Here is a 25,050-nt window from a genome sequence, read left to right as displayed (position 1 = left end):
TACAGTGACATCTTCATTCTTCCAGCGACTGCAACAGCAACCGGAATTCCATTGCCTCCTTCACCAGCATCTGTAGCAGCCAGTGCAGCTCGTATTTCCACAGTGACGAGATGGACTCAGGTGCGTTTGGTGAAGGCACGTGAGTTTTTTGATGCTAGGCTTAAAGGATGAATTGGTCTTTATCCTTGTACGTTTTTCCTTTTTTTCAGCCAGCCTCGGTGGCCACATACCTTGCCTTTTGGCTTTACCTGCTTGCGAAAGTTAATTTCCCTATCCCTTTATAGACAGAGTGATTTTTTTTTTTAAAGATGGAAGAAACGAACTAATTTTTCTGTGAATATGAGATGTTTTATGATCTTTCTTGTCCTTTCTTTTTTTTGGGGGGGGGGTCTTTTTTTGTCTTTTCGAGGGCCACACCGGCAGCATATGAGGTTCCCAGGCTAGGGCTCAAATTGGAGTTGTAGCTGCCAGCCCACGCCAGAGCCACAGCAATGCCAGATCCAAGCTGCATCTGCGACCTACACCACAGCTCAAGGCAACGCCGGATCCTTAACCTATTGAGAGAGGCCAGGAATGGAACCCGCAACCTCATAGTTCCTAGTTAGATTCGTTTCCACTGTGCCGCAGCGGGAACTACCTATGATCTTTCTCTGATACTGTGAAGGATAATGGGGACACAGGAAGTAAGTTTTACTGGGACAGGGGGCATTGCTGACAATGTATGTTGAGGGGTGGGGTGTGGGCTTTGAAACAGGATTTTAAGACAGTAGCAGCTCTTGAGCCAGCCTGACGTGTGGGTGATGGGGAAAGGGGTGACAAGAAAAAGATATAAAGAAGAAGATATAAATATTTTACAAATGTTTTATTTTGTGTATGCTCCAAAGACTTTGCATGCAACCAGGAAAAGTCTTAAATTTGAAATAGGCAGTTTCTTCCAACTATTCGACCATTAGAAAAATGCACCATCTGAAAGAAGCATTAACGTGGGGACCACAGGGTTCCTTCCTGTGCAACACTCTGCTTTCCCCTCAGCTTCGAAGGAGCAATCATCTGCTGTCTAATAGCTATTACAGCTTTGGGGATTCTTTTTCCAAACATGAGGACTAATGAATGGAATAATAGCTCGTGTTGAATTCTTTTTTACTTTATTTACATTAAAGTGCTTTGGAATGTTAAACATAAGGTAAATGTTTGGTTTTTTTTTTATATTTAGGTGATGAACTTCCCCTGAATGTTCGCATTTCACATGATAAGCAGGACAAGATACACAGTTGCCTTGAGCATCTTTTCAGCCAGGTACGGCTGGGACAGGCGTGGGTATTTTTTTCACAAAACCATCAGGAATGTCCTTTTCAGGCATAGGAAAAGAAGTTTGGAGTTAGAAGAAAAGGCTTCCACCTATTCTTTTTATTCTTTCTTTGTGGGTTTTCATATTCCTTTATGACATTTCTGGCTCAACTTCATCCCTAATTTCAAGAAGCACAAGATTATCTTGGTGCTCATATATGTGGGTATTGTGCATTTTTTAAAAAAATGTATATCTATAACCAAAAATCATAGTGTAGAACTCTTTACCACTTTGAAAGGGATTATGGTAACTTTTAAGTTTTTTGTTTTTTAAATAATTCTAGAACTCCTACCCCTTTGGTAAAGTGAATTTATATTTTGTATGAATATAGGGTAGGCTAGTAAGAGATGTCATTGTAAATGTTATTAACTGAGTTTATCCCAATATATATTTAAAGATAGATTTTGCTAGCAGCATGGGATTTCAAAAATAATGGTTGCTTTAAGGGAAAAAAAGGTTATTTTACAAAACTTGCTCTTGGAAATATCTTTTATGCATAATGAGAAGTGAGGAAACTCTTAGACATGTCTGCTGTCATGATAGGTGGATTCCATTACCAATCTCCTGAAAGGCCAAGCTGTTGTGAGAGCCTTTGAGCAAACCAAGTACCTGACGCCGGGTCGAGGATTACAAGGTAAGGTTTAAAAGGTGACTATTAGAGGTAATTGGGAAACAAAAGTGGGAGACAGTGTAATTGCAGCAAAAGCATGGCATGAGAAGAAAAGTTCTGGTTACTCAAGTTTCACAATTCACTTAATACTACTTCCATTTTGACAATTGTTGAATACATATATATATATATAAACCAGTATAGGACCTTTTAGATTTCTTTGAAACTTTAAAAAGTTTAATGCCCATAGGGGCCAAACCAAATGAGTTAATTGAAGAGCTTTAAGTGCTGAGTCGCTTTTGCTGAAATCAGGCTTCATGCCTACTCGGTGGTAGCCCAGTGGTGGAGACTGGGCTTTGGGCATGGGAGTTGCCAGGCAGAACCAAGCCCTAGAGCTACTGCTTTCTGACATCCATTTTGGGATGTTGAAAGCGAGTTTTTATCTAAATTTGCTCCTGTGTGTAAACACATATAAGAAGACAATAATATGATTTAGATTTTAGATTTAACAGATTTTTTTTTTTTCTGTGATAGAGCTCAAGAAATTACTGTCATGATGCTAGGTGAGGACCACAGGAATGAAAGAAAAAGGATTCTGTAGTTTATGGGCTTGTGAACTGGTAAATGGTTGAGACTTAAGAGCACTTTTCTGTGTTTATTTAGAGTTTCAGCAGGAAATGGAACCAAAACTGAGTTGTCCAAAAAGGTTAAGGCTTCACATCAAGCAAGATCCTTGGAATCTTCCCAGCAGCGTCCGGAATCTTGCTCAGAACATCAGAAAATTTGTTGAAGGTCAGGATGACAAGCAAAGAACATCGCATGACATTAGCAATGCTCGTTTAAAAACCCATTAAACCCCTAAGTTCAGTTGTGCCCTGATTACTTTTTGCAGTGGTTCATCTTATGAGGAAAATAAAAGGACCAAAAAGGGTGAGTGAGGGCAGAGGAGGGAAAGAAGGAATCAGATTGCAGAACCTTGTGTTCCGAGAATCTAAACCGTGTGGACTGTATCACAGAGAATATTCTCAATGAATAAAATAAGGGCTCTCACTTAGGAAAATAGATGGAGTTTCATATTTCACAGTATGAAAAATACCACACATATTTCTAAAGGATTCGCCAAAGGCATGAAGCTGCATTTCATGGGAAGTCTAAAAAAAATCTATTGTGAATCGCGAGAAATAAAATAATTAGATAGGTAGCATCATTAGGTTTTAAGTTTCTCTCCCAGAAGGGTTTGTCTAAGTTGTTTGTTAGCAAGTGTGAGATTGTTTACTCCACGTCCTATACCTGGTACAACCTCTAATTGGAGATGTCAAACTTCGCGACAACTCCAGCGAATCTGATTGTGTGTTGTTCAGGGTCAGAGTTACTAAGGAGAAAATCCTGAGCATTTCCAAGATGGTTATGGTGAAAAAGATGAAATGAGACATTTGTTTAAATTTTTAATCAAGTCTAATGCAGTGATTTTCTTCCCAGTATTAGACCAGTGGTTGGCAACATCTAGAAAGTTTTCAGTGTCCCAATCATGGGTTTGCTACTGGCATCTACTGGGTAGAGGCCAGAGCTGCTGCTAAACATCCTACAAGGTACCAGCCAGTCCCTCCCAGCAAAGCATTATTTGGTCCAAAATGTCCATAGTGCTAGATTGTTTGATATTTATTCTCTACTACAGCCCCTTGCTAGCAGTATTTCCCACTCCTAGAAAATGTATTTACTCCCTTGACTATTAACTTTTATTTTTTTTTAATTTTTTTGCTTTTTTAGGACTGTACCTGCGGCATATGGAAGTTCCCAGGCTAGGGGTCAAATTGGAGCTATAGCTGCTGGCCTACGCTAGAGCCACAGCAACAAGGGATCCAAGCCTCGTCTGTGACCTACACCACAGCTCATGGCAATGCTGGATCCCCAACCCACTGAGCTAGGCCAGGGATCAAACCTGCATCTTCATGAATACTAGTTGGATTCATTTCTGCTGTACCACAACAGGAACTACTGAACTTTTTAAAAAATATTTTTAAGACTCTCTTCAAAGACTTCTATGCCAGCTTTAGCCAGATCCAGATTGCAATAATAATAGTGCTTCACAGGTACAGAGTGCTTTAAATAATTTCCCAAGGCTTTCAATATAAAATTCCCATTTTTTTATACACAGTCCTGTAAAATAGATAAGATAGATGTTATCATCACTTATGAAGGAGTGAGTTGAGACTCAATGTAGAGTAAGAATTTTCTAAAAATGACAAAACTGGTATGCAATAGATGGGTCTATTAATTTCATTTTTTTCTGTCATTTAGGGAAGTATCTTGACCTAATGATAAGAAAGGCACACTGTGTGTGTGTGTGTATACTCATAGTATATATGAATATATATATCTAACAAGTAATGCACAATATAATCCACAATATAATATACCCTACATGCATATTTATTTTAATATATTTATACATTATATTATCTAGTACTTGTATATTATATCTATAATCTTCACAAGTGTAAATAATTAACAGTAGTCTTTTGACAGTTTGTTGATCAAGACCATAATGCTGTAGGCTTTGGAGACCACCATATAAGCTACAATAGCTAGGATGACCTATGGAGGTGGTAGGATTTGAATTGTTTCACTAACTCATATAATTCAGATTCTGGAAGAGATTTTAGGGCCTTGAGCAGTGAGTAGAATGTGTGTAGGTAGATAGGCAAAAATAACCTGTCAAGAGAATGGATGGGATTTTTATCATCTAAGGTAAAAAGGTTGTGCTAATTTTCATTTTTTAATTTATTTTAAAATTTTTATTTTGTTCTCGTTTTTTGCTTTTTAGGGTGGCACCTGCAGCATGTGGAGATTCCCAGGCTAGGGGTCTAATCAGAGCTGTAGCCGTTGACCTACACCACAGCCACAGCCACAGCAACGCTGGATCCTTAACCCACTGAGCGAGGCCAGGGGTCAAACCCACAACCTCATGGTTTCTAGTTGGATTCATTTCTGCTGCACCACGACAGGAACTTGGTTGGGTTAATTTTTACTTCACAGTTAAAATGTGATGTTTGTTGCAGAAAAAGACTGAACAACTGGCTGGTATGTTTGCTTTCTCTGCAGAGGTAAAGTGTAGGATACTCCTGGCTCTTCTTGAATATTCAGGTAATATTTTACATTATTTTTACTATTTGGAATGATTGTAGCCCATGACCTTAGATGTCCTATGATATGAAGGCAGTGCCTTCAACTGTTTATAAAATAGATGGAAATATCTCTACCTTCTCTAAAGCCTTGCACAGATTTAAAAAAAAAAAAAACACTTAGTTTTGATAGAAACATAACTCATATGCTCATTTTTAATTACAGGTAAAAGCATGAAAACATATAAAAATATATTAATACAAAATATAATTAAAAAGGAGAAAGGGAACAGGTTTTGGTAAAGTTAATTGTACAAATAGGTTTTACTGTGAAACATTAACTTTTGTTTATAAACAAGGATGTAGGCAGTCTCAGATTCAAGGAGAAATAGTCTGTGCTTTTTTTAAAATTTTATTTTATTTTTACTGGAGTACAGTTGATTTACAGTGTTATGTCAATTTCTGCTGTACAGCATAGGGACGCAGTCATATTTATGTACATTCTTTTTCTCCTACCTTCCATCATGTTCTATCCCAAGAGATTGGATCTAGTTCCCTGTGCTATCAAGAGGACCTCATTGCTTATCCACTCTGAATGTAATAGTTTGCATCTAACCCCCAAATCCCTGTTCATCTCACTCTCCCCGCTCCCCCTTGGCAACCACAAGTCTATTCTCTATGTCTATGAGTCTGTTTCTGATCTCAGTCTAAATCATATTAGAAGGGCATGGCACAGAGAGAGGAAGAATTTGTGGCCACGTTTACAGTCTACCACACTTGGAAAATTTAAATTATAAATGAATGGATGAGCCATATTAACCAAGAGGGTTTTTTTATTTGAGGATTGGGTTTGACTGACTAATAATAATAACAAAAACTGGGCGACTGAAGCAGACAACCCTAATGTCAACACGACCAGGTCTTTACTATGGACAATGCTCAGAAATCTGTGGGTCCAACCACAGCTCTATGCCTATTGTCCTAGAACTGGTTCCATTAAAATGTTTCGAAAAATAATCAGCTTACATTTTTTGAGCTTTCATAAAGGCAGCATAGTTGGTGGAACCCATTTTTATGGATTTCATTGAGTTTTCCCAACTACTCTGTGAGAATATTATTGTTTCCACAGTCTTAAAGATGAAGAAATCTACATTCAAGCAGAATAATAATAACTAGCAAATGGTAGTCAGTTAACACATATTTTGGAGCAACTGGAAGATTAGCTGAATAGATGCCTTATTGGGCATCTATTGTAAATACTAAGTGGCAGTTTTGAAATAGAAAGTTAGTTCTGCCAATTTGGAATGCAAAGTTAGTTCTACAATTCCAGAAGTGGTCCTGGAATGCATTGCTTTATTTATTAATATTCAGGTGGGCATTCTTATTTTCATTTCAGTTTTATTTTTCTATTCCTATCATAATTCTCCTTTTTCCTATTTAATTTACCCACTTTTTTTTCTCTATGAAATTTGAATGGTACCAACCATAGCCAAATTACTCCATATTGTTAGCTACAAAATTATGCTTTTCTCTTGCAAAGAGTAGCCTGTGTCTGCTAAGTATTATGCCTAATTGCTTTTATTCCTGTCTCTCTGTCCATTCTCTTTTTGTTTCCTTGTTTATTTTGCTTTCTTTTCCCTACAGTCTCAGGATAATGATGGATTACTTGCATATCTAGGAAACCATCTCATTCTTTCTTTGTCAGCAAGCTTGCTATGGAACTTGAGCTTTTTAAATAGCTGAGATTCAGTGATGTGTTAATATTTTAAAACATGTTTGTGGAAGATGAATTTAAGTAGATGCTTAAATACTGAAATGAAACGGAAGCCTTTGATAGATTAAAATCCATTTGTTTTGAGTGTATTCCCTCTACAGGGGAATTCTTATCTTCCAAATAACAAACAAGCTGTCACAAAAAAGAGAACTCTTGCTTTTCTTCTTTTACTAGAAACTGGAGGCAGCTGTTATGATTCTTGCTATAGTTCTTATTAATAAAAATGATGAATGAGAATAATTTTGGTAAAGGATGGATACATGAATTTCAAACAGCTGCATAATTAAAAGCAAAAAAGAAGTTCTGTATGTTTTTGCTGGGAGCTCACTTGCTGGGTTTCTTTTCTTTCTTTCTTTCTTTCTTTCTTTCTTTCTTTCTTTCTTTCTTTCTTTCTTTCTTTCTTTCTTTAAGGGCTGCACCCATGGCATATGGAGGTTCCCAGGCTAGGGGTCGAATCCAAGCTATAGCTGCTGGCCTACACCACAGCCACAGAAACACCAGATCCGAGCCATGTCTATGACCTACACCACAGCTCACGGCAATGCTGATCCTTAACCCACTGAGTGAGGCCAGGGATCAAACCCACAACCTCATGATTACTAGCCGGGTTTGTTAACCAGAGACATGACGGGAACTCCTGGGTTTGTTTCTTTATCATGATATTCCTAATCTATTCAGCAATAAAACTGGAGCACCAATGTACCAGCCACCATGCTAGATGCTAAAGAAAAGAGGAATCACACTAATATCCCTGTCTAATTTCACCTTGCTAAGTGCTTTATATGTTTGTATCCCATTTATCTTTATTGCACATCTAAGACATAGGAATAACGCCTCTTTTACAAATAGGGATTTGATACCTAGAATCGCATAGTTTAAAATTGGTGGGATGGGTAGTTGAAAAGCAGATTATCGCCTCTAAAGTCCTTGAGCATAAATCTCTTGATATGTCACTTCCCCTGGTGATGTCCTGACAACCCATTAGGGAGCACAAGCATGTTGGCAAGGTTTCACAGTGCTGCATCATTAGCCCTCCAGTAGAGGGTTAGGATGGGGGTGCAAAGAAGCGCACACACTTCCTGAAGGAGAGGGGACATTTCACAAGGGGAGATAATATTTCAGTAGCTCAGTGAGTTGATTCTAGAAGAATGATTTCGAGTTTGCTGGGTGGAGAGGGGAGGAGGGTGGCCCACGGCCAGAAGGCCCAGGGTACAAGGTGTAGCCTGTAAGAGCATTTTTTTTTTTTTTTTTTTTGTCTTTTTGCCTTTTCTAGGGCCGCTTCCGCGGCATATGGAGGTTCCCAGGCTAGGGGTCTAATCGGAGCTGCAGCCACCGGCCTACGCCAGAGTCACAGCAACGCGGGATCCGAGCCGCATCTGCAACCTACACCATAGCTCACTGCAATGCTGGATTGTTAACCCACTGAGCAAGGCCAGGGATCGAACCCGCAACCTCATGGTTCCTAGTCGGATTCATTAACCACTGCGCCACGAAGGGAACTCATTTTTTTTTTTTTTTTTTTTTTTGTAAGAGCATTTCTAAGGCTGTTTCATGTTGAAGGTATTCTGAGTTGTGCTATGTGCTTCAAAGAGGTCTGTACAGCTATGGTTCTCACTGCTTTCAGACCCACTGTTTTATTGCATTCTCACGGCAACTCTGTGAAAATTGTCGCTGATGGGAGAAAAATGGCAAAAGCAGTGTGTTGAGAAGCTGTGAATTTAAGTTGGAGATAGATTGTAAACACCTCTCTCTGACACTCTTGAGTTTTCTGCCTTTGTTAATCACATGAGATGGTAACATGTTCAAAGTTACTTGAAAAGCTCTTAATATGTGAAAGGCATCTGAAATCTATGCAGACAAAGTCATTTACTCTCTGTTAAAAATAGGAGCATGGCAATTGAAAATAACCTCCTGGAAGTTCCCGTCGTGGCGCAGTGGTTAACGAATCTGACTAGGAACCATGAGGTTGCGGGTTCGGTCCCTGCCCTTGCTCAGTGGGTTAACGATCTGGCGCTGCCGTGAGCTGTGGTGTAGGTTGCAGACTCGGCTCAGATCCCGCGTTGCTGTGGCTCTGGCGTAGGCCGATGGCTGCAGCTCTGATTCAACCCCTAGCCTGGGAACCTCCATATGCAGCGGGAGCGGCCCAAGAAATAGCAAAAAAAAAAAAAAAAAAAAGACGAAAATAACCTCCTGCAGTAATAAACATGTATTAAATGTTTTTCATTTGAAAACATGTTGGTTTTAAGATTTAAATGGCAGCGCAATCCAAGGGCATCTTTCATATCTACCTTGTCACTGCTGTGAGCATAGACCTGGCTGTGGCCTCTACCTCTTCATACCCCGAGTAATTGGTTGCAGTGTTTAATTACTCTGGAGCCTTCAGTGGTAAAAGTTTGAAGTAATGAATGGATACCATGTATATGAGATCAGTTCTGATTTGATAATGAGGTTGAATGAAAAAGCTTTTAAATTTTTTATTTTAGTATAGTTGACTTACAATGTGTTAGCTTCAGGTGTACTGCAAAGTGAATCAAATATATATATAAGATTATTTTCCCTTATAGGTTATTATAGAATATTAAGTCGGTACTATACAGTAGGTCCTTGTTGTTTATTTTATGTACAGTAGTGTGTTAATCACAAACTCCTCTAATTTTAAGGAGTGGTAATGCATATAGACTATGGTAGCAGAGAGTAGAATAAACATTTAAGTATCCTTTTTTATTATTTGGTTGTGCCCGTGGCATCTGGAAGTTCCCCAGCCAGGGATTGAACCTGACCCAAGCTGCTGCAATAACAATGCCAGATCGTTAACCCACTGTGCCACAGAAGAACTCCCTAAGTGTCCTATTTTTGCTAGTAAGAAGAAATTTGTTAATTTCTTCTTAAAAGCAATTTTTGCAGATAATTATTTCTACTAATGGCAAAGTTACTAACCTTTGTGGTTTCTTCTAAAGCTTCCAGTGGAACCAGATCTTTCCTTTTCTAGACCTTAGTTTTCCACTCTTAATATCAGCAATGTCTTTCCAATTGGATTTTTATTAAGAAATTATTCTTGGGTTATAGGTGGGTGTATTCCTGCAAAAGCTACTGAAGTAGTAGTTTTTTTTAGTTTCCCATATTTTCTGCTTTACTGTAGCACAACTGAAAAGCAAAGCAAGAATGTACAAGAAACATAGAGGGAGCTTTTTACCTACTGAGTTTCTGCCTTGAATCTCTACCTGCATATAGGATGACCAGCCATCTGTTTTTGTTTTGGTTTGGTTTTTGTTTGTTGGTTTTTTTTTTCAGGCAGCACCCGAGGTACATGGAGGTTCCTAGGCTAGGGTTCGAATCGGAGCTGTAGCCGCTGACCTATGTCACAGCCACAGCAACGCCAGATCCGAGCCACGTCTGTGACCTACACCACAGCTTGTGGTAACACTGGATCCTTAACTCACTGAGTGAGGCCAGGAACCTGTGTCCTCATGGATATTAGTCAGTTTCGTTTCCACTGAGCCATGATGGGAACTCTGATGATCAGCTATCTGAATAAGTCAAACTTTTAAATCAAGTCATACTAAATCCAGTCATTTCAAGCAGCCAGAGAATGAGCTCATACATTTTCATTTCCCTTAATTCATTTGTTAGTTGCTCTACTATTTCATGATTTTCATTCAGTAAATATTTGTTGAATGTCGACACTGTTAGAAATTATGCACAACAGAATAGGTGTTTTCTCTTAGTTGAGAATTGCACAAAGTTCTTTCTTGGTTTAGCCATTTTATAGTTGTCTGTAAAACACTCTTTTCCATCTATTAGAATGGGGTCCGTGGTATATAACTACCTGAGGGAAATGTCTAACACATGTTGTTAGTTAAATTAATAAGTTGAACCCCATGGTTTTGCTATCTTCAACTCTTTTGACCTGCTAAAACAGCAGATTCATATAGTTCAATTTAATCAATTGATATTTTCATTATACAATTAAATATGTTAAATATTTAATCCTTTTTTTCTAATAAAATTTTCAAGAGTAGCTTTTACTAACTGAGCTAACTGAGGGAAACTGAGTAACAAGCAGCGATTACACGCTTTGGTGGTCACTAAAAACAGATGTTCAGTGTTCTTTGTAAAGTTAAAAATTATGGTTTTTTTTAATCAAAAAGCAGGAACTCATCATTGAGTAAAAGCAGTATGTATATCTATGTTGTACACTAATTATTGACAATGCTTCTTCATTGCAGAAGATTCTGAGTCCTTAAAGTATTAGTACACTTTGGGGAATATGATGATTTTGACCTGTGTTGTTCTTCCAGTATAAGCGATTTTTCAATGTACAGAATGCATGGCTTAGCGTTTATATTGTCTGTGTAGTTTGTATACATCAGATGCCCCAGAAAAGTGAACTCTTGGGGATTGAGTTCTCAGTGGCACAGCTGCTTTCCATTTGAAAAACATGTGGCCCAGGACTGGCGGTTCAAAGGGTAAACATACCTTCAAAGGGGGTCAATCGAAAGTCCAGTTAAGTGATGGATGAGAATAATAGGAAAATTCAATTTATGCTAAAGCTGTAAGTATATTACTTATTTCAAAGAAATATAGGAATTTATGAACTGGACCTATTTATGGCTCATGAAATTGAATAGATGAATTCAAGAGATGCAAATTTGCTTATTGTTACAAGCAGCTAGACCTCGAACCTCTTCTCATGTGTGTTTCACGTTAATGTTTGAATAGTTTAGTAAGTAATTTCTTGAAATTTAGTGTCAGTAATATGTGTTTTATTTGCCAGCAAAACTGAAAAATTGAATTTTGTTTCCTTTAGCTATTATGCCACAATGCATATTATGTTCCATCATGAAAAAATGTACATAAAATAAAGCCTTATTTTACTCCCTTAGGTTTTATAAAACAATTTAATGACTACAAAATAAACTCACAATATCAAATAAGAAAAATTATTTTCATATTTCTAACATTTTGTGATGTTCACTGTTTTCTAAAAAGCATGTTTTGCTTAAACACTTGTGCCCACTCATAGAGCTGAAATTCACATTTTCCTATGGTGTGAGTTTAGGGAAAGGGTGAAGTAACAGCGAGTGCAAACACTTAATGAGCTGATTTTATCCAGCTATGACATTTTTCCAAACTGTCTATATGTTCTCCTGGATCACAGACAGTGAGACGCAGCTCCGAAGAGACATGGTCTTCTGCCAGAGTCTCGTGGCCACAGTCTGTGCCTTCTCCGAGCAGCTCATGGCGGCCTTAAACCAGATGTTTGACAACAGCAAGGAAAATGAGATGGAAACTTGGGAAGCCAGCAGAAGGTGGCTGGACCAGATAGCGAATGCAGGAGTTCTTTTCCATTTTCAGTCACTTCTGTCACCGAACTTGGTAAGGAACCACAGCGCCTCCCACTGGCCGTGCCAACAGTAACAGGCATTGGCATCCATTTCCAGTAAGAAGTGATTATTCATTATTGTATCCACAGTCATCCAGCTTCTTTAAAAGTATACTTTTCCATGGGCAAATATAGTTTTAATAAGTTTGTGGAAGGTATTTCTTCTTTCCTGATTTTTATTTATTCTCAGTGGCTGCTAGAAGCTGTGAAAGCATCCATCTGTTACTAATTCCCACATCCCTCAGCACAGGCTGAGAAAGGTCAGCAGAGAAAAGAGGGTCTGTCTGCTGTGGGTCGCTGTTTCCAGTCCAGAAGGAGGAGGCTGCCAGGAGCCCCGAACTCCCCCTGAGGTTGATGTTCTGGAACATGCTGTGGGAAGAGCTCCAAGGATTTGCATGCCATACTGTCTGACAATCTGTTTAAAATTTGCATGTGTTAAGTGATTTTATTTCCTTTCTTTGTATGCATGTTTGTCCTGTTGATTCTAAGAACATTGCCTTAATTACTGTAAAGTATTCCACGTCTATGCATCAGTTGTCCACAGTGGTGAGGAAGAAAGCATCTTGAAATAGTTGATAAAACTGTGATGAACGTAGAGTTTTTTCACATACACTTTCTGTGGTTCTGATCGTTGTCATGATGTACAAAGGCAAATATATTCACTTTATATAAACTTAAGGCACATGTTAAATATAACTGATTTGAAACATGAGATGCTGTTTTATCTGTTAAACATACATAGGAAATGGAGCGACCAAGTATCATGGTTGACTTTTTAAATGAACGTATATGAGTTTATACATCAAAATGATATTTTTTTTCAATGATATTGAAGGCAGGGAGTGGTGATTGCTGTACTTCATAATCATAAAAAGTTCTGTATTGATAAGGTAAGGAAATCCATTCACCTCAGTGAAATCCAGAGCAACAATTAGATTCTTTTGAAAAGACTGTATACCCCATGTGGGTAATCAATTTCTTATTAAGTTGCTAATATAACCATGTAAGAAAGATTGAGTTAATGAAAACTTTGAAATAAGATGCTTGAAAAAGCATTTAAAAACAAAATATATGAGTTCACATCATGGCTCAGTAGTAGCAAACCCGACTAATATCCATGAGGATGTGGGTTTGATCCCTGGCCTCGCTCAGTGGGTTAAGGATCTGGCATTGCTGTGAGCTGTGGTGTAGGTCTCAGATGTGGCTCGGATCTGGTGTTGCTGTGGCTGTGGCCAGTGTCTGTAGCTCCAATTCAACCCTTAACCTGGGAATTTCCATCTGCCATAGGTGTGGCCCTAAAAAGACAAAACATAACAAAACCCCCCCAAAAAAAAACAAAACAACGAAAAACTAAAGAATAGAAAGGCAAATTGGTTAAAAGGCTTGGAAAAAAGGCAAAGGCTTTTTTCTCCAAAGAAGATATAAAATGGCCAAAGAGGAGTTTCCGTCGTGGCTCAGTGATTAACAAATCTGACTAGGAACCATGAGGTTACGGTTCAATCCCTGGCCTTGCCCAATGGGTTAAGGATCTGGTGTTGCCATGAGCTGTGGTGTAGGTTGCAGACACAGCTCAGATCCCGAGTTGCTCTGGCTCTGGTGTAGGCTGGTGGCTACAGCTCCGTTTAGACTCCTAGCCTGGGAACCTCTATATGCTACGTGTGCGGCCCTAGGAAAGACAAAAAGGACAAAAATAAATAAATAAAATAAAATAAAATAAAATGGCCAAAGAGCACACGAAAAGGTGATCAACAGCATGAACCACTGGGGATATGCAACTCAGAACTGCAGTGAGCTACTCTGTCACAGTGCTGTGGATGGCTATAACCCAAAAGAGAGAGAGGCAAAAGTGTTGGCGAGGATATGGAGAAATTGTAACCCTCATACACTGCTGGGGGGGAGGGGTAGAATGTAAAATAGTGCAGCCGTTTTGGAAAACAGTTTGGCAGTTCTTCAAAATGTTACACATGGAATTTCCATATGACCCAGAAATTCTACTCCTAGGTAATTCTACTCCAAGAGAAATGAAAGCTTATATTCTCACAAAAACACATACGCAAATGTTCCTAGCAAGGTTGTTCATAATAACTAAAAAGGAGAAACAACCCAAGTGTCCGTGAACAGATTGATGAGTGAATAACAAGTTGAGGTAGGTCCATGCAATAGAATATTGTTCAGCGATAAAAAGGAATGAGGTAGTGATACATGCTACAATATGGATGACCCTTGAAAACATGATGTTAAGTGAAATAGACTAGTTACCAAAGACCACATATTATTTGATTCTATTATTATATAATGTGCAAAATAAGCAAATATTAGAGACTGAACATAGGTCAGTGGTTTCCTGGGGCTAAGGATTGGAGGAAGGAATATAGGGGCTGAATGCTAATGGGTACTGAGTTTCTTTTGGGGGTGGTGAAAATATTCTAAAAGTAGATGATGGTGATAGTTACACAAGTCTGTCTATACTAACAATCCCTGAGCTCGATATGCAATATGGGTAATTTAGGAGTTCCCTCTGTGGCCCAGTGCATTAAGAGTCCAGTATTGCCACAGCTGTGGTATAGGTTGCAGCTGCAGCTTGGGCGGGAACGTCTATACGCTGTGGGTGCAGCTTAAGAAAGAAAAAAAAGGGATGAATTTTATGGTATATGAATTATATCTCAAGAAAGCTGTTTTTGTTTTAAATTAGTCTCATGAAACTATTACATTTATTAAATGAATTGATTAAAAAAAAAAAAAACCCAAGGTAGTTTTTCAAAAAAGCCAGAGAAACCCATTGTCTTTCTGCCTCTGTAACAAGAGCCTAAGAGTCTCCTGGGACTGTGGAAGGCTCTCTGGGAGCTACAGGCACTGGCAGTTTGTGTGGCCCTAGGCTCTGAGCACAGTCCTAGGTCCTGGTGTATGGCTTTAGCCACATCTGCCGGTGACTTGTGCAGGTTATAATCAGAGCCAGCCTGTTAAGGACATTTCTTCTAGTGTGTATTCCTCTCAGCTAGAAAAGTGTAGATTTTTTAGTCCTGTCCTTCCAAATCCAGCTTCATAGTGTTTTTCAAAGGACTTTAGAAAGTACCAGTGTCAGAGCTCCCGTCGTGGCTCAGTGGTTAACAAATCTGACTAGGAACCATGAGGTTGCAGGTTCTATCCCTGGCCTTGCTCAGTGGGCTAAGGATCCGGCGTTGCCGAGAGCTGTGGTGTAGGTTGCAGACTCGGCTCAGATCTCGTGTTGCTGTGGCTCTGGCGTAGACCAGCAGCTACAGCTCTGGTTAGACCCCTAGCTTGGGAGCTTCCATATGCCATAGGAGCAGCCCTAGAAAAGGCAAAAAGACCAAAAAAAAAAAAAAAAAAAAAGAAAGTACCAGTCTCATGAACACCTGGCACTTACTGAGTACCATACACTATATTAAGCACCAAACCAAGATGCAGAGGTGATGATGCTCTCAACCTTTAGGTATCCATGCTGTCCTTCTTTGGGGTCTGTGACTGCCTTAGTGATTTTTTCCCCCAAATAATGGGAATTCTTGACCATTTCTTTGACCCTCTACTAATATGTGCCCCCCTCCCACCTCGCCCCAAATATGGTTATAAGCTTACAGAGACTTTTTTAAATTCAGGGAAAGTGTGTTAAAATTATTGTTTGAAAGGATCATCAACGTTCTTAAAGGAAACAAGTATCACCTTTAAAAGAAGTGTATGATAAGGGTAATTATTCTTTCATGAGGAGATTAGTAAAGGCTTTAGATAATGCACTGAACTTCTGATGAAGGGCCAGAATCCAGTACTAGGAAGAGATCACTCAGCAAGGCACTAAACTTATCACATCTGAGCCTTACCTGCCTCAGCTGTAAAATAATATGCTGTAAGAATGAACTGAAGGATTCAACAAGTCAAATCTCATATTCACAAGACTCTAGATTAAGGCCCCATAAAGGCAAGTGAAAATGATTCTTATCCCCACGCTCTTTGGAAGACAAATCATTACATACATGAAAATGGATTTTATCACAGTTTTAATACATTGCAAATTGAATAACACATTGATTATTTTATTGTAAAATAGGATGGCAGTTATGTTCAGGGCTTTTTAATAAAACAATATTTTTTTCCTTTCAGCTGTTATAAGATTATAGGGCTTTAGAGGCAAATAGCATGCATTTGTTTGTAACTAATAAAATCCATATAATTAGGATCTAGGTACAAAAGAGACTGAAAAATTTTGTAGAATCATGTGGACAGTAGAGAAAAGGAAAGGTATACAAACTACAAAAGAAACTTATAACCTTGAGGATTTGTTAGTTTCATTTTAGGCAGTAAATTCCTAGATGTGTGGATAATTTGGTTTGTACATAAATAAAACACAAGTGAAGCTAGTTTTGGTCTGGAGTGGTTATGTTGTGTTATCTTATGTTCTATCCCAAACAATCCTGTCGCATCATGTATTGTTTTTCTTTCTTTCTAGACAGATGAACAAGCCATGCTAGAAGATACACTGGTTGCACTATTTGATTTGGAAAAGGTTTCTTTTTACTTTAAACCATCAGAAGAGGAACCACTGGTTGCAAGTAAGTAGTTAGATATTTCATGTGTGCCTTATAAAATTTCTTTGTCATCAAACAAATAGGTATAACTTTGATATGAATATATTTGATATGCAGTTTGGGTTGTTTTACATAAAATATTGTATTTAGGGTAAAATTTAGGGTAATAACCACCTAAGAGAAGTGATGGAAAGTACATAAGAATAAAATCTCCAGGTAATTTTAAACTTTGATTTGTATCTATTAGTTTGACCTCCAGAACTTCTCTGGAGTGTGGGCATCCATCAAATTTTGCGCTAGTCAAGATTTTTTTCTTTCTTTTTTTTCTTTGTTATTGTGGTAAAATATACATACTGTAAAACTTAGCAGTTAAGCAATTTTCAGTGTATAATTCAATGGCGTTCTATGTTCATTCAAAACGTGCTGCTATTTCTATCATCCATCTCCAGAATTTATCCATCCTCCCAAGCAGAAACTCCATACTCAATTAGTGACTTCCCAACCCCCTTCTGCAATCCCTGATAACCTCTGTTCCACTTTTGGTTTCTGCATTTGCCTATGCTGTGTACCTCACATAAGTGGGATCACAGGACATAGAAAGCAGATCCTTTCTGCTTTTTTTTCTTTTTTGCTTTGTAGGGCTGCACCCACGGCATATGGATGTTCCCAGGCTAGAGGTCTAATCAGAGCCATAGCCGCTGGCCACAGCCACAGCCACAGCCACGCCAGATCCGAGCCATGTCTGCGACCTACACCACTGCTCATGGCAACACCAGATCCTTAACCGACTGAGCGAGGCCAGGGATTGAACCTGCAACCTCATAGTTCCTAGTTGGATTCATTTCTGCTGCGCCAAGTTGGGAACTCCCTGCTGCTTTTTTCACTTCAAGATTTCTTTTTTTTTTTTTTTTTTTTTTTTGTCTGTTGTTGTTGTTGTTGTTGTTGTTGCTATTTCTTGGGCCGCTCCCGCGGCATATGGAGGTTCCCAGGCTAGGGGTTGAATCGGAGCTGTAGCCACCGGCCTACGCCAGAGCCACAGCAACGCAGGATCCGAGCCGCGTCTGCAACCTACACCACAGCTCACGGCAACGCTGGATCGTTAACCCACTGAGCAAGGGCAGGGACCGAACCCGCAACCTCATGGTTCCTAGTCGGATTCGTTAACCACTGCGCCACGACGGGAACTCCAAGATTTCTTTTTAAATAAAAGGACCGCCTAATATTTCTGGCTGTGCAGATGATCTCTGTGTCTTTCAAAACTTTTACTCACATATATAACCATGACATGGCAAAATTGCCTGAACTGGGTTTCCACGGCTCATCCTCAGTTGATCCTGTGGAGAATGTGTTAGCAGGCAGTGAAAACAAGTATTTAGGGCCAAGAAAAAACAGCGACCTGAGTTAGACTCACGTTATATAAAATTTAGATACAAACCAATTAAGAAAGACATTATAATTGATCTAGAAATCATTGATAAAATGTATAATTTAAAAGAGTAGACACATATTCTACATTTTTGCCAGCTTAAAAATTAAAAGTAAAAATTATTTTATCCAAGTGTCAAAAACTTTAATATGTGCAAATATAATCACATTACCTATACAGATTCAAACTCTTCACCCTATACAATTTCCAAGATGGTGAAACCTTTTCCTCTCTTGCGCATTATATCTCCAGCATCCAAGAGGGTGCCTGGAACAAAAGGGCAATCATTTTTTCAAGGAAATAAATGCACAGATGTCACTTAAGTGGATACAGTGAAGCAGGTAAAAAGGTTTTCTGATTATAGAAGTAGAAGGAAAAACAAACTTGGCGTGAAGAATGAAGAAGAATTTCAACAGAATTTCAACAGAATTTGCTTGTCTCTAGTGTTGCAAAGAAGTTACTTTATGAATTGAATTGAAAGATTGAAAAGTGTCCCTTTGGTTTAGCAGTTGGCCATCAAGAAACCTCACAAAAGCATTGTTTTAAAAGTATGCATTCAGAGAAATAGCAATACCCAGGGAGGTGATCTCTATATCTTTTAGTTTCTGCAAATTATCATCATTTATCTATCATTTCAACATGGTCACAAATAGCTCTAAAATGTGTCCATCAGTCCAAGAAATCTTTAGAAGCTTATTTTTCTCTTATCTTTTTAGAAGTGTGAAGATCCCATGTGTGGTAGAAGATCTAGGTGTCTTCAAGGCTGGGAAAAACGTTTTTATTTATTTTCACGTTTCCAGTGTCTAGTACAATAATTAGGGACAGAGTAAACATTCATTAATCTGAGATCTAATAATGATATTCATATATTAAAATTTTCTTAAAATTTTCTTGCCCACTTATGACCAAGCACTAGTCTAGGTGTTGGATACAATAGAGAAATGAACAGAGATAAATAATAGTTGAGATAAACAAATTAATTTGGTAATAAATTGAGACACTAATACGAATGCATGAAGAGAAATAGAAAGGAACAAAGGATGCAAATGAAGAGACAGGGGAGAGGTTGCTTATGTGTAACTAGAGAGGAAAACTTGCCTGGGGAGAAGAGCGAAGACCAGAAACCAGTTATACAGGTAGAGTCATCCCTCAGGAATTGGTTCCAGGAACCCCTTGGTTACCAAAATCCATGGATGTTCATGTCTCTTGTATAAGATGGCGTAATATTTGCATAAAGCCCACACATATCTTCCTTTGTGCTTTAAATGATCCCTACATTGCTTATAATACTAATGTCAATGCTATGTAAATAGTTGCTGGTCTGCAGCAAATTCAAGTTTTGCTTCTTGGAACTTCTGGAATTTTTTTTTCCTAATATTTTTGACCCATGGTCGGTTGAATCTGTGAATCTGTATTTGAGAGAAGAGTGTTCCAGACTCACTGGAACAGCAAGAACTGAGAGTCCAAGGTGGCAGCGTGTGTAGCACACTCTCAGGGTAGCAGGGAAGCCTGTGTGGCTGGAGGGGAGAGAGGAAGGGAAAGGAGCAGAAGGCCAGACCTTTGGAAAAGCTTTGCCTTTCTGATTAAGCCATTGAGCAGGGGAATGACACGTAAAAGGTGGCTCTGCTGCTGTGTTAAGAAGATATTACTTGAGGGAAGGGCAGAAACCGAGAGACCGTTCAGGAAGGCCCTGAAGTGACCCAGGGGAAAGACAGCTTGACCTTGAGGGTAGCTATGGTGATGGGAAACGTGGTTGATTCTGTATGTATTAAATTATGAGTGTAGAGAGAATAGAATTTTATTGACATTTCATCTCCACTGATAAATGAGAGAGAACAAGAACATGAATTACAATGTTAGGGATGTAGGCTGTATTCCAGGGAGAATTTGTCTGGTAAAGGGGATTATTTGATAAGAATAATATTATCTGAACAAATTGTATGGTCTTCTGTGGGCAGGTATAAAATAGAATAGATTTTCATTTACTTGAATAATACAAGCATAATTTTGTTGAAGGCAGAGAAACTCTATTTTTACAACATAACCTAATGTTTTCTCTTTTAAATTTTGCTGGAGGAACCATAAGCTCACAGGAGTACTGTTTTCCATGGTTTAGATATGAATTTAGTGGTGAATGGTCTGTTGAGTAAACTGGAGATGAACCAATATTTTAAGCTTGGTAAAATACTTATTGCATAGCCATTATGAGATATTTAGCTTTGGAATATTAAGAATATATTAAATACTAAAGATAATTAAGACCACATAAGTAGTATTAGTATTACTACATTAGTATAAATGTAGCTATGAGAAACACAAAAACTATGCCATACTTATTTATTTCCCCAAAGCATAACCTCAACTTCTGAAATTAGTTCCCTAGCAAAAGGTCAGTTCCAAGGCTACCTTGCTAGGTAGTCCAAGCAAATTGAAAATGTTTTGGCGAGAATATAGTTATCACTTTCGGTTGCTTCAGGAAAGAAGAGAATTATTTATACCCAAGAGTCATCACATCTTATTGAAGTGGTGTAAGAAAACTAGAGCTTTATTATTATTTGCATGTGATTTGATCTTTCTAAAGGCCTAGAGACAGAGGAGTCAGATTGATTAATTAATATGCATCCCTGTAATGAAGACTAGTTGGCTGTGTGTCTTTGAGGGAAGGACTGGGTACAGAGAAGAGGAGCCATGAAGAATAAAGTGAACACTGGATCTTGACATCAAGAAACCTGGGTTCAAATTCTGGCTCCATTCTCATCTGCAAACATGAGAACATTAGCTTTCCCTGCCTCATGGGGTTGTGAGACTTAGAGAATGCATTTACAAGTCTCTAGCAGTATATAAGCCTCATGATGGTATCCAGTAAATATTTGAATCTGTCCTCTTTGCTTTGTTATTTTGTATTCTTTTTAAAAATCTGCATTTAGCATTACCCCTAGTTTTATTTTTGCATTAAGGAATAATGAGATTGTGAAGAAATATGGCTTGCCAAGCAAATAGAACTCAAATATCTGGGTGAAGACATTTCATTTTCTTTGAACAAATAATTAAGTATATGTGATCTGCACTCCACAAGTTCTAGGGATATAATTTTAAGTAAAACAATGTCCCTCTTGGCATGGAGCTTAGCAACTAGTGAGAGATAAGAAGGAATAAGTGGGCAATGTGACCCACTTCAGTATAGGGAAAGTACGGGATACCTCCCATGTCATATTACGTAATTATGAAGGAAGAATGAATGAGCTCAATGCTTTGCTTTGTATATAATTACACTTATTTTGTGGAAAATCTTTATATTTTTGGAGAATAACAGAATGACAGCAGAACTTCCTCTTTTTAGTGATGAATACAGGTAATTTGATCGTCATTATTAGGGGAATGAATATTTTTGAGCCTCCGCTTTTTCTGTCTGGTTGGTCCAGGCATTGTGCCTGGAACCAATCACCATGGTAAGACAGACAGACATTTCTCTGTCTTCATGGAGCTAACAGCCTACTTGGGAGACCACAAATAAGGAATCAACCAGAAAGATAAATAGAGCCATGATAAATTCTATGCAGAAAACAGATAATGTGTAAAGAATAAAGGTGAGCTGGCCCTTTACGTGTCACCAGAGAAGGGCTCTCCACAGAAGTAGCTTTTACGCTGACATCTAAGGACAAAAAAAGATCCAACCCTGCAGAGGCTCAAGGAAGAGCAATTCGGCCAAAGGGAACTAACAGCTTCTTAGTCAAAGATTTTTTCTCAAAATGCTCTGATCCATTCAGTGATGGAAGGGGATATATTTACAAGGATGGGAAGCTGCTTTAGAACTCGTCTCTAGAATGAATCCCTTTGTGGGTTGGAATCAGAGACTTTTTCTTCATGCTTGGGCAAGTTTTAACCTTTAAATTATCCTGCTTATCAAGTTCTGTTGTGTATGGTTTTCTTTTTTTTTTAATCTTTTTTTGTTTGTTTGTTTGTTTTAACCACGCCCACAGCATTTGGAAGTTCCTGGGCCGGGGAGCGAACCTGAGCAGTGAAGGTTTTGTTTTATGTAGTGGATAAATCTCCACAAATAAAAGGCAGTTATTTTCAAAACTGCATTATTATTCTCTTTTACAGCTGAAACAAATACTTTGAGGGAAACAGTCTTTTTGTTTGTTTGTTTGTTTTTGTCTTTTTGCCATTTCTTGGGCTGCTCCCGCGGCATATGGAGGTTCCCAGGCTAGGGGTCCAATCGGAGCTGTAGCTGCCAGCCTACACCACAGCCACAGCAACGCCAGATCATTAACCCACTGAGCAAGGGCAGGGACCGAACCCGCAACCTCATGGTTCCTAGTCGGATTCTTTAACCACTGCGCCACAACGGGAACTCCAGGGGAACAGTCTTTATTCTTTCACATAGTACTCTTAGTTTTAATTGCATTTTAAGTTGAGTATACTCAGGAGTTCCCATTGTGGCTCAGTGGTTAATGAACCTGACTAGTATCCATGAGAATGTGGGTTTGTTACCTGGCCTTGCTCAGAGGGTTATAGATCCAGCATTGCCGTGAGCTGTGGTGTAGGTCTCAGATGTAGCTTGGATCTGGCATTGCTGTGGCTGTGGTATAGGCTGGCAGCTGTAGCTCCGATTAGACCCCTAGCCTGGTAACCTCCATATGCCACAAGTGCGGTCCTAAAAGGACAAAAAAATAAAAAATAAAAATAAATTAAAAAAAAACAAATTGAATATACTTGATAATTTTCACTTGTAGTGTCTTATTTCCTAGGAGAGTATCTTTATTTCTTCTTTGCTGGCCCAATAATATGGAACTCCAACTGCTGCATTATTTTCCTTTTAATAACAGTATCCACTTGGAAATACAGAGAGAGATTAACTCTATTCATGCCAAAGGGTAAAGATATGGAATTTAACAAAAATTAAAATAAATATGAAAGACATTGTATGAAAAGGGGAACTAGAAGAAATGAGTATTTAGTATATTTAAATCTGTATTTTCTTTTCTTTTTTTTTGGTCTTTTTGTCTTTTTAGGGCCACACCCTTGGCATATGGAGGTTCCCAGGCTAGGGGTCGAATCAGAACTACAGCTGCCGGCCTACACCACAGCCACAGCAATGCCAGATCCCTAACCCACTGAGCAAGGCCAGGGATTGAACCTGCAACCTCATGGTTCCTAGTCGGATTCGTTTCCACTGCACCATGACAGGAACTCCTAAATCTGTATTGTCTTTAGTGTTCATACATCATTTCTTTATTTTAGAACCAGAAAAAAAAGATTTTCCCAATCATTAAAATGCAGTTAATTTCCAACACTTCAACTGCAAAATTTATTTATTCTCTTTTTGCTAAAGCAAAATTCTTCAAGGCTCCCTTAAAGAAAATAGAAATAAAAATAAAATAAGCATAATTATGTAGCATAAAAGGGATTCACAGATGTTAATACAATGCCTTTTCTATTGATATGCAGAATTAGATACATTTAATAAAAAATCTAGAATCTGTGATCAGTAACAGTATTTAATCTTGAGCTCTGCTTTTATATGCAGTATTTTTGTTTTGTTTGCCCCTTTACATGTATACACATCCATTCTTTTTCAAATTCTTTTCCCATATAGATTATCACAGAACATTGGGCAGTTTCCTGAGCTATACAGAAGGTCCCCATTGACCAATCATTCCATGTACCACAGTGTGCATCTGCCAATCCCAAACTCCCTGTCTGTTCCTCCCCAACCCCTGCCACCCTTGGTAACCTGTCCCCTTGGTAACCATAAATTTGTTTTCAAAGCCTGTGAGTCTGTTTCTGTTCTGCAATAAGTTTATTTGTATCCTTTTTTTATATTCTTCATGTAGGTGATATCATATGATGTTTATTTTTCACTGTCTGGCTAACTTCACTTAGTGTGATAATCTCTAGGTCCATCTGTGTTGCTGCAAATGGCATTATTTCATTTTTTTTATTATGACTGAGTAATATTCCATTGTATACATGCCCCACATCTTTATACAGCATACATATGGGTCTTGTTTTTGTATCCATTCAGCCAGTTTATATCTTGTGGTTGGAGCATTCACTCCATTTACATTTATGGTAATTATTTATATGTATATTCTTACTGACATTTTGTTAATTGTTTTGGAGTTGTTTTTGATGGTCTTTTTTTTATTCCCATCTTCTTTTGTTCTTTTGTGGTTTAATGTTGTATTTGGATTGCTTTTCCTTATTTGTGGGTGTATCTATTGTACATTTTTGGCTTACAGTTACCATGAGGTTTTGATATATTTTACATATATGTGTATATAAATATACATATAAGAATTTTTTAAGTTATTGGTCTCTTAATTGCAAATGCATTTCCAGTATCCTGCATTTGTACCCTCCACTTCTCAAGACTGTCGATTTTGATATCATATTTGTGTGAATGATTTCCTACCTTTACTGTATGTTTCCCTTTACTGGGGGAGCTTTCTCATTTGTAATTGTCTTGTTTCTAGTTGTGGCCTTTTCTTTCTACCTAGAGACGTTTCTTTAGATTTTGTTGTAAAGATGGTTTGGTGGTACTGAATTCTCTGGGCTTTTGCTCATTTATAAAGCTTTTTTTTTCTCCTTCCAATCTAAATGAGAGCCTTGCTGAACACAGCATGCTTGATTGTAGGTTTTTCCTTTCATCTCTTTAAGTATATTGTGACACTCTCTTCTGGTCTGTAGAGTTTTTGCTAAAAAAAATCAGCTGATAACCTTATCAGGGTTCCCTTGTACTTTGCTTTTCCCTAGCTGCTTTCAATATTTTCTCTTTGTCTTCAATTTTTGTCAGTTTGATTAACAGGTGTCGTGGAATGTTTCTCCCTGGGTTTCTTCTAAGTG

General features: G+C 38.3%; 1 protein-coding gene and 1 long non-coding RNA gene across 3 annotated transcripts in view; one reads left to right on the top strand and one right to left on the bottom strand.

Annotated features, from left to right (window-relative positions):
* Positions 1-25,050, top strand: part of PREX2 (phosphatidylinositol-3,4,5-trisphosphate dependent Rac exchange factor 2) — a 285,840-nt gene that overhangs the window by 180,052 nt on the left and 80,738 nt on the right. For both annotated transcript variants that reach the window (XM_021089269.2, XM_013996689.3), the window contains 7 exons: positions 26-120; positions 1,214-1,296; positions 1,892-1,982; positions 2,622-2,750; positions 5,061-5,102; positions 12,013-12,230; positions 16,697-16,799. In XM_021089269.2, coding sequence (XP_020944928.1) covers positions 26-120; positions 1,214-1,296; positions 1,892-1,982; positions 2,622-2,750; positions 5,061-5,102; positions 12,013-12,230; positions 16,697-16,799 — 761 coding nt within the window. The remainder of the gene's footprint in view (positions 1-25; positions 121-1,213; positions 1,297-1,891; positions 1,983-2,621; positions 2,751-5,060; positions 5,103-12,012; positions 12,231-16,696; positions 16,800-25,050) is intronic.
* Positions 16,358-23,113, bottom strand: LOC146403853 (uncharacterized). The gene is made up of 3 exons (XR_014843707.1): positions 22,836-23,113; positions 17,961-22,381; positions 16,358-17,658 (listed from the first exon to the last, which is right to left on the bottom strand). It is a non-coding gene; the product is annotated as an uncharacterized LOC146403853 (long non-coding RNA).

This window comes from Sus scrofa, chromosome 4 (assembly GCF_054392235.1).
Source record: "Sus scrofa isolate SSC_HxYL_T2T_F1_AM1 chromosome 4, Sscrofa_HxYL_maternal_Yorkshire_Landrace_v2.0, whole genome shotgun sequence".
In the NCBI taxonomy this organism is placed as follows: Eukaryota; Metazoa; Chordata; class Mammalia; order Artiodactyla; family Suidae; genus Sus; species Sus scrofa.
This window is presented reverse-complemented; position numbering and strand designations above follow the sequence as displayed.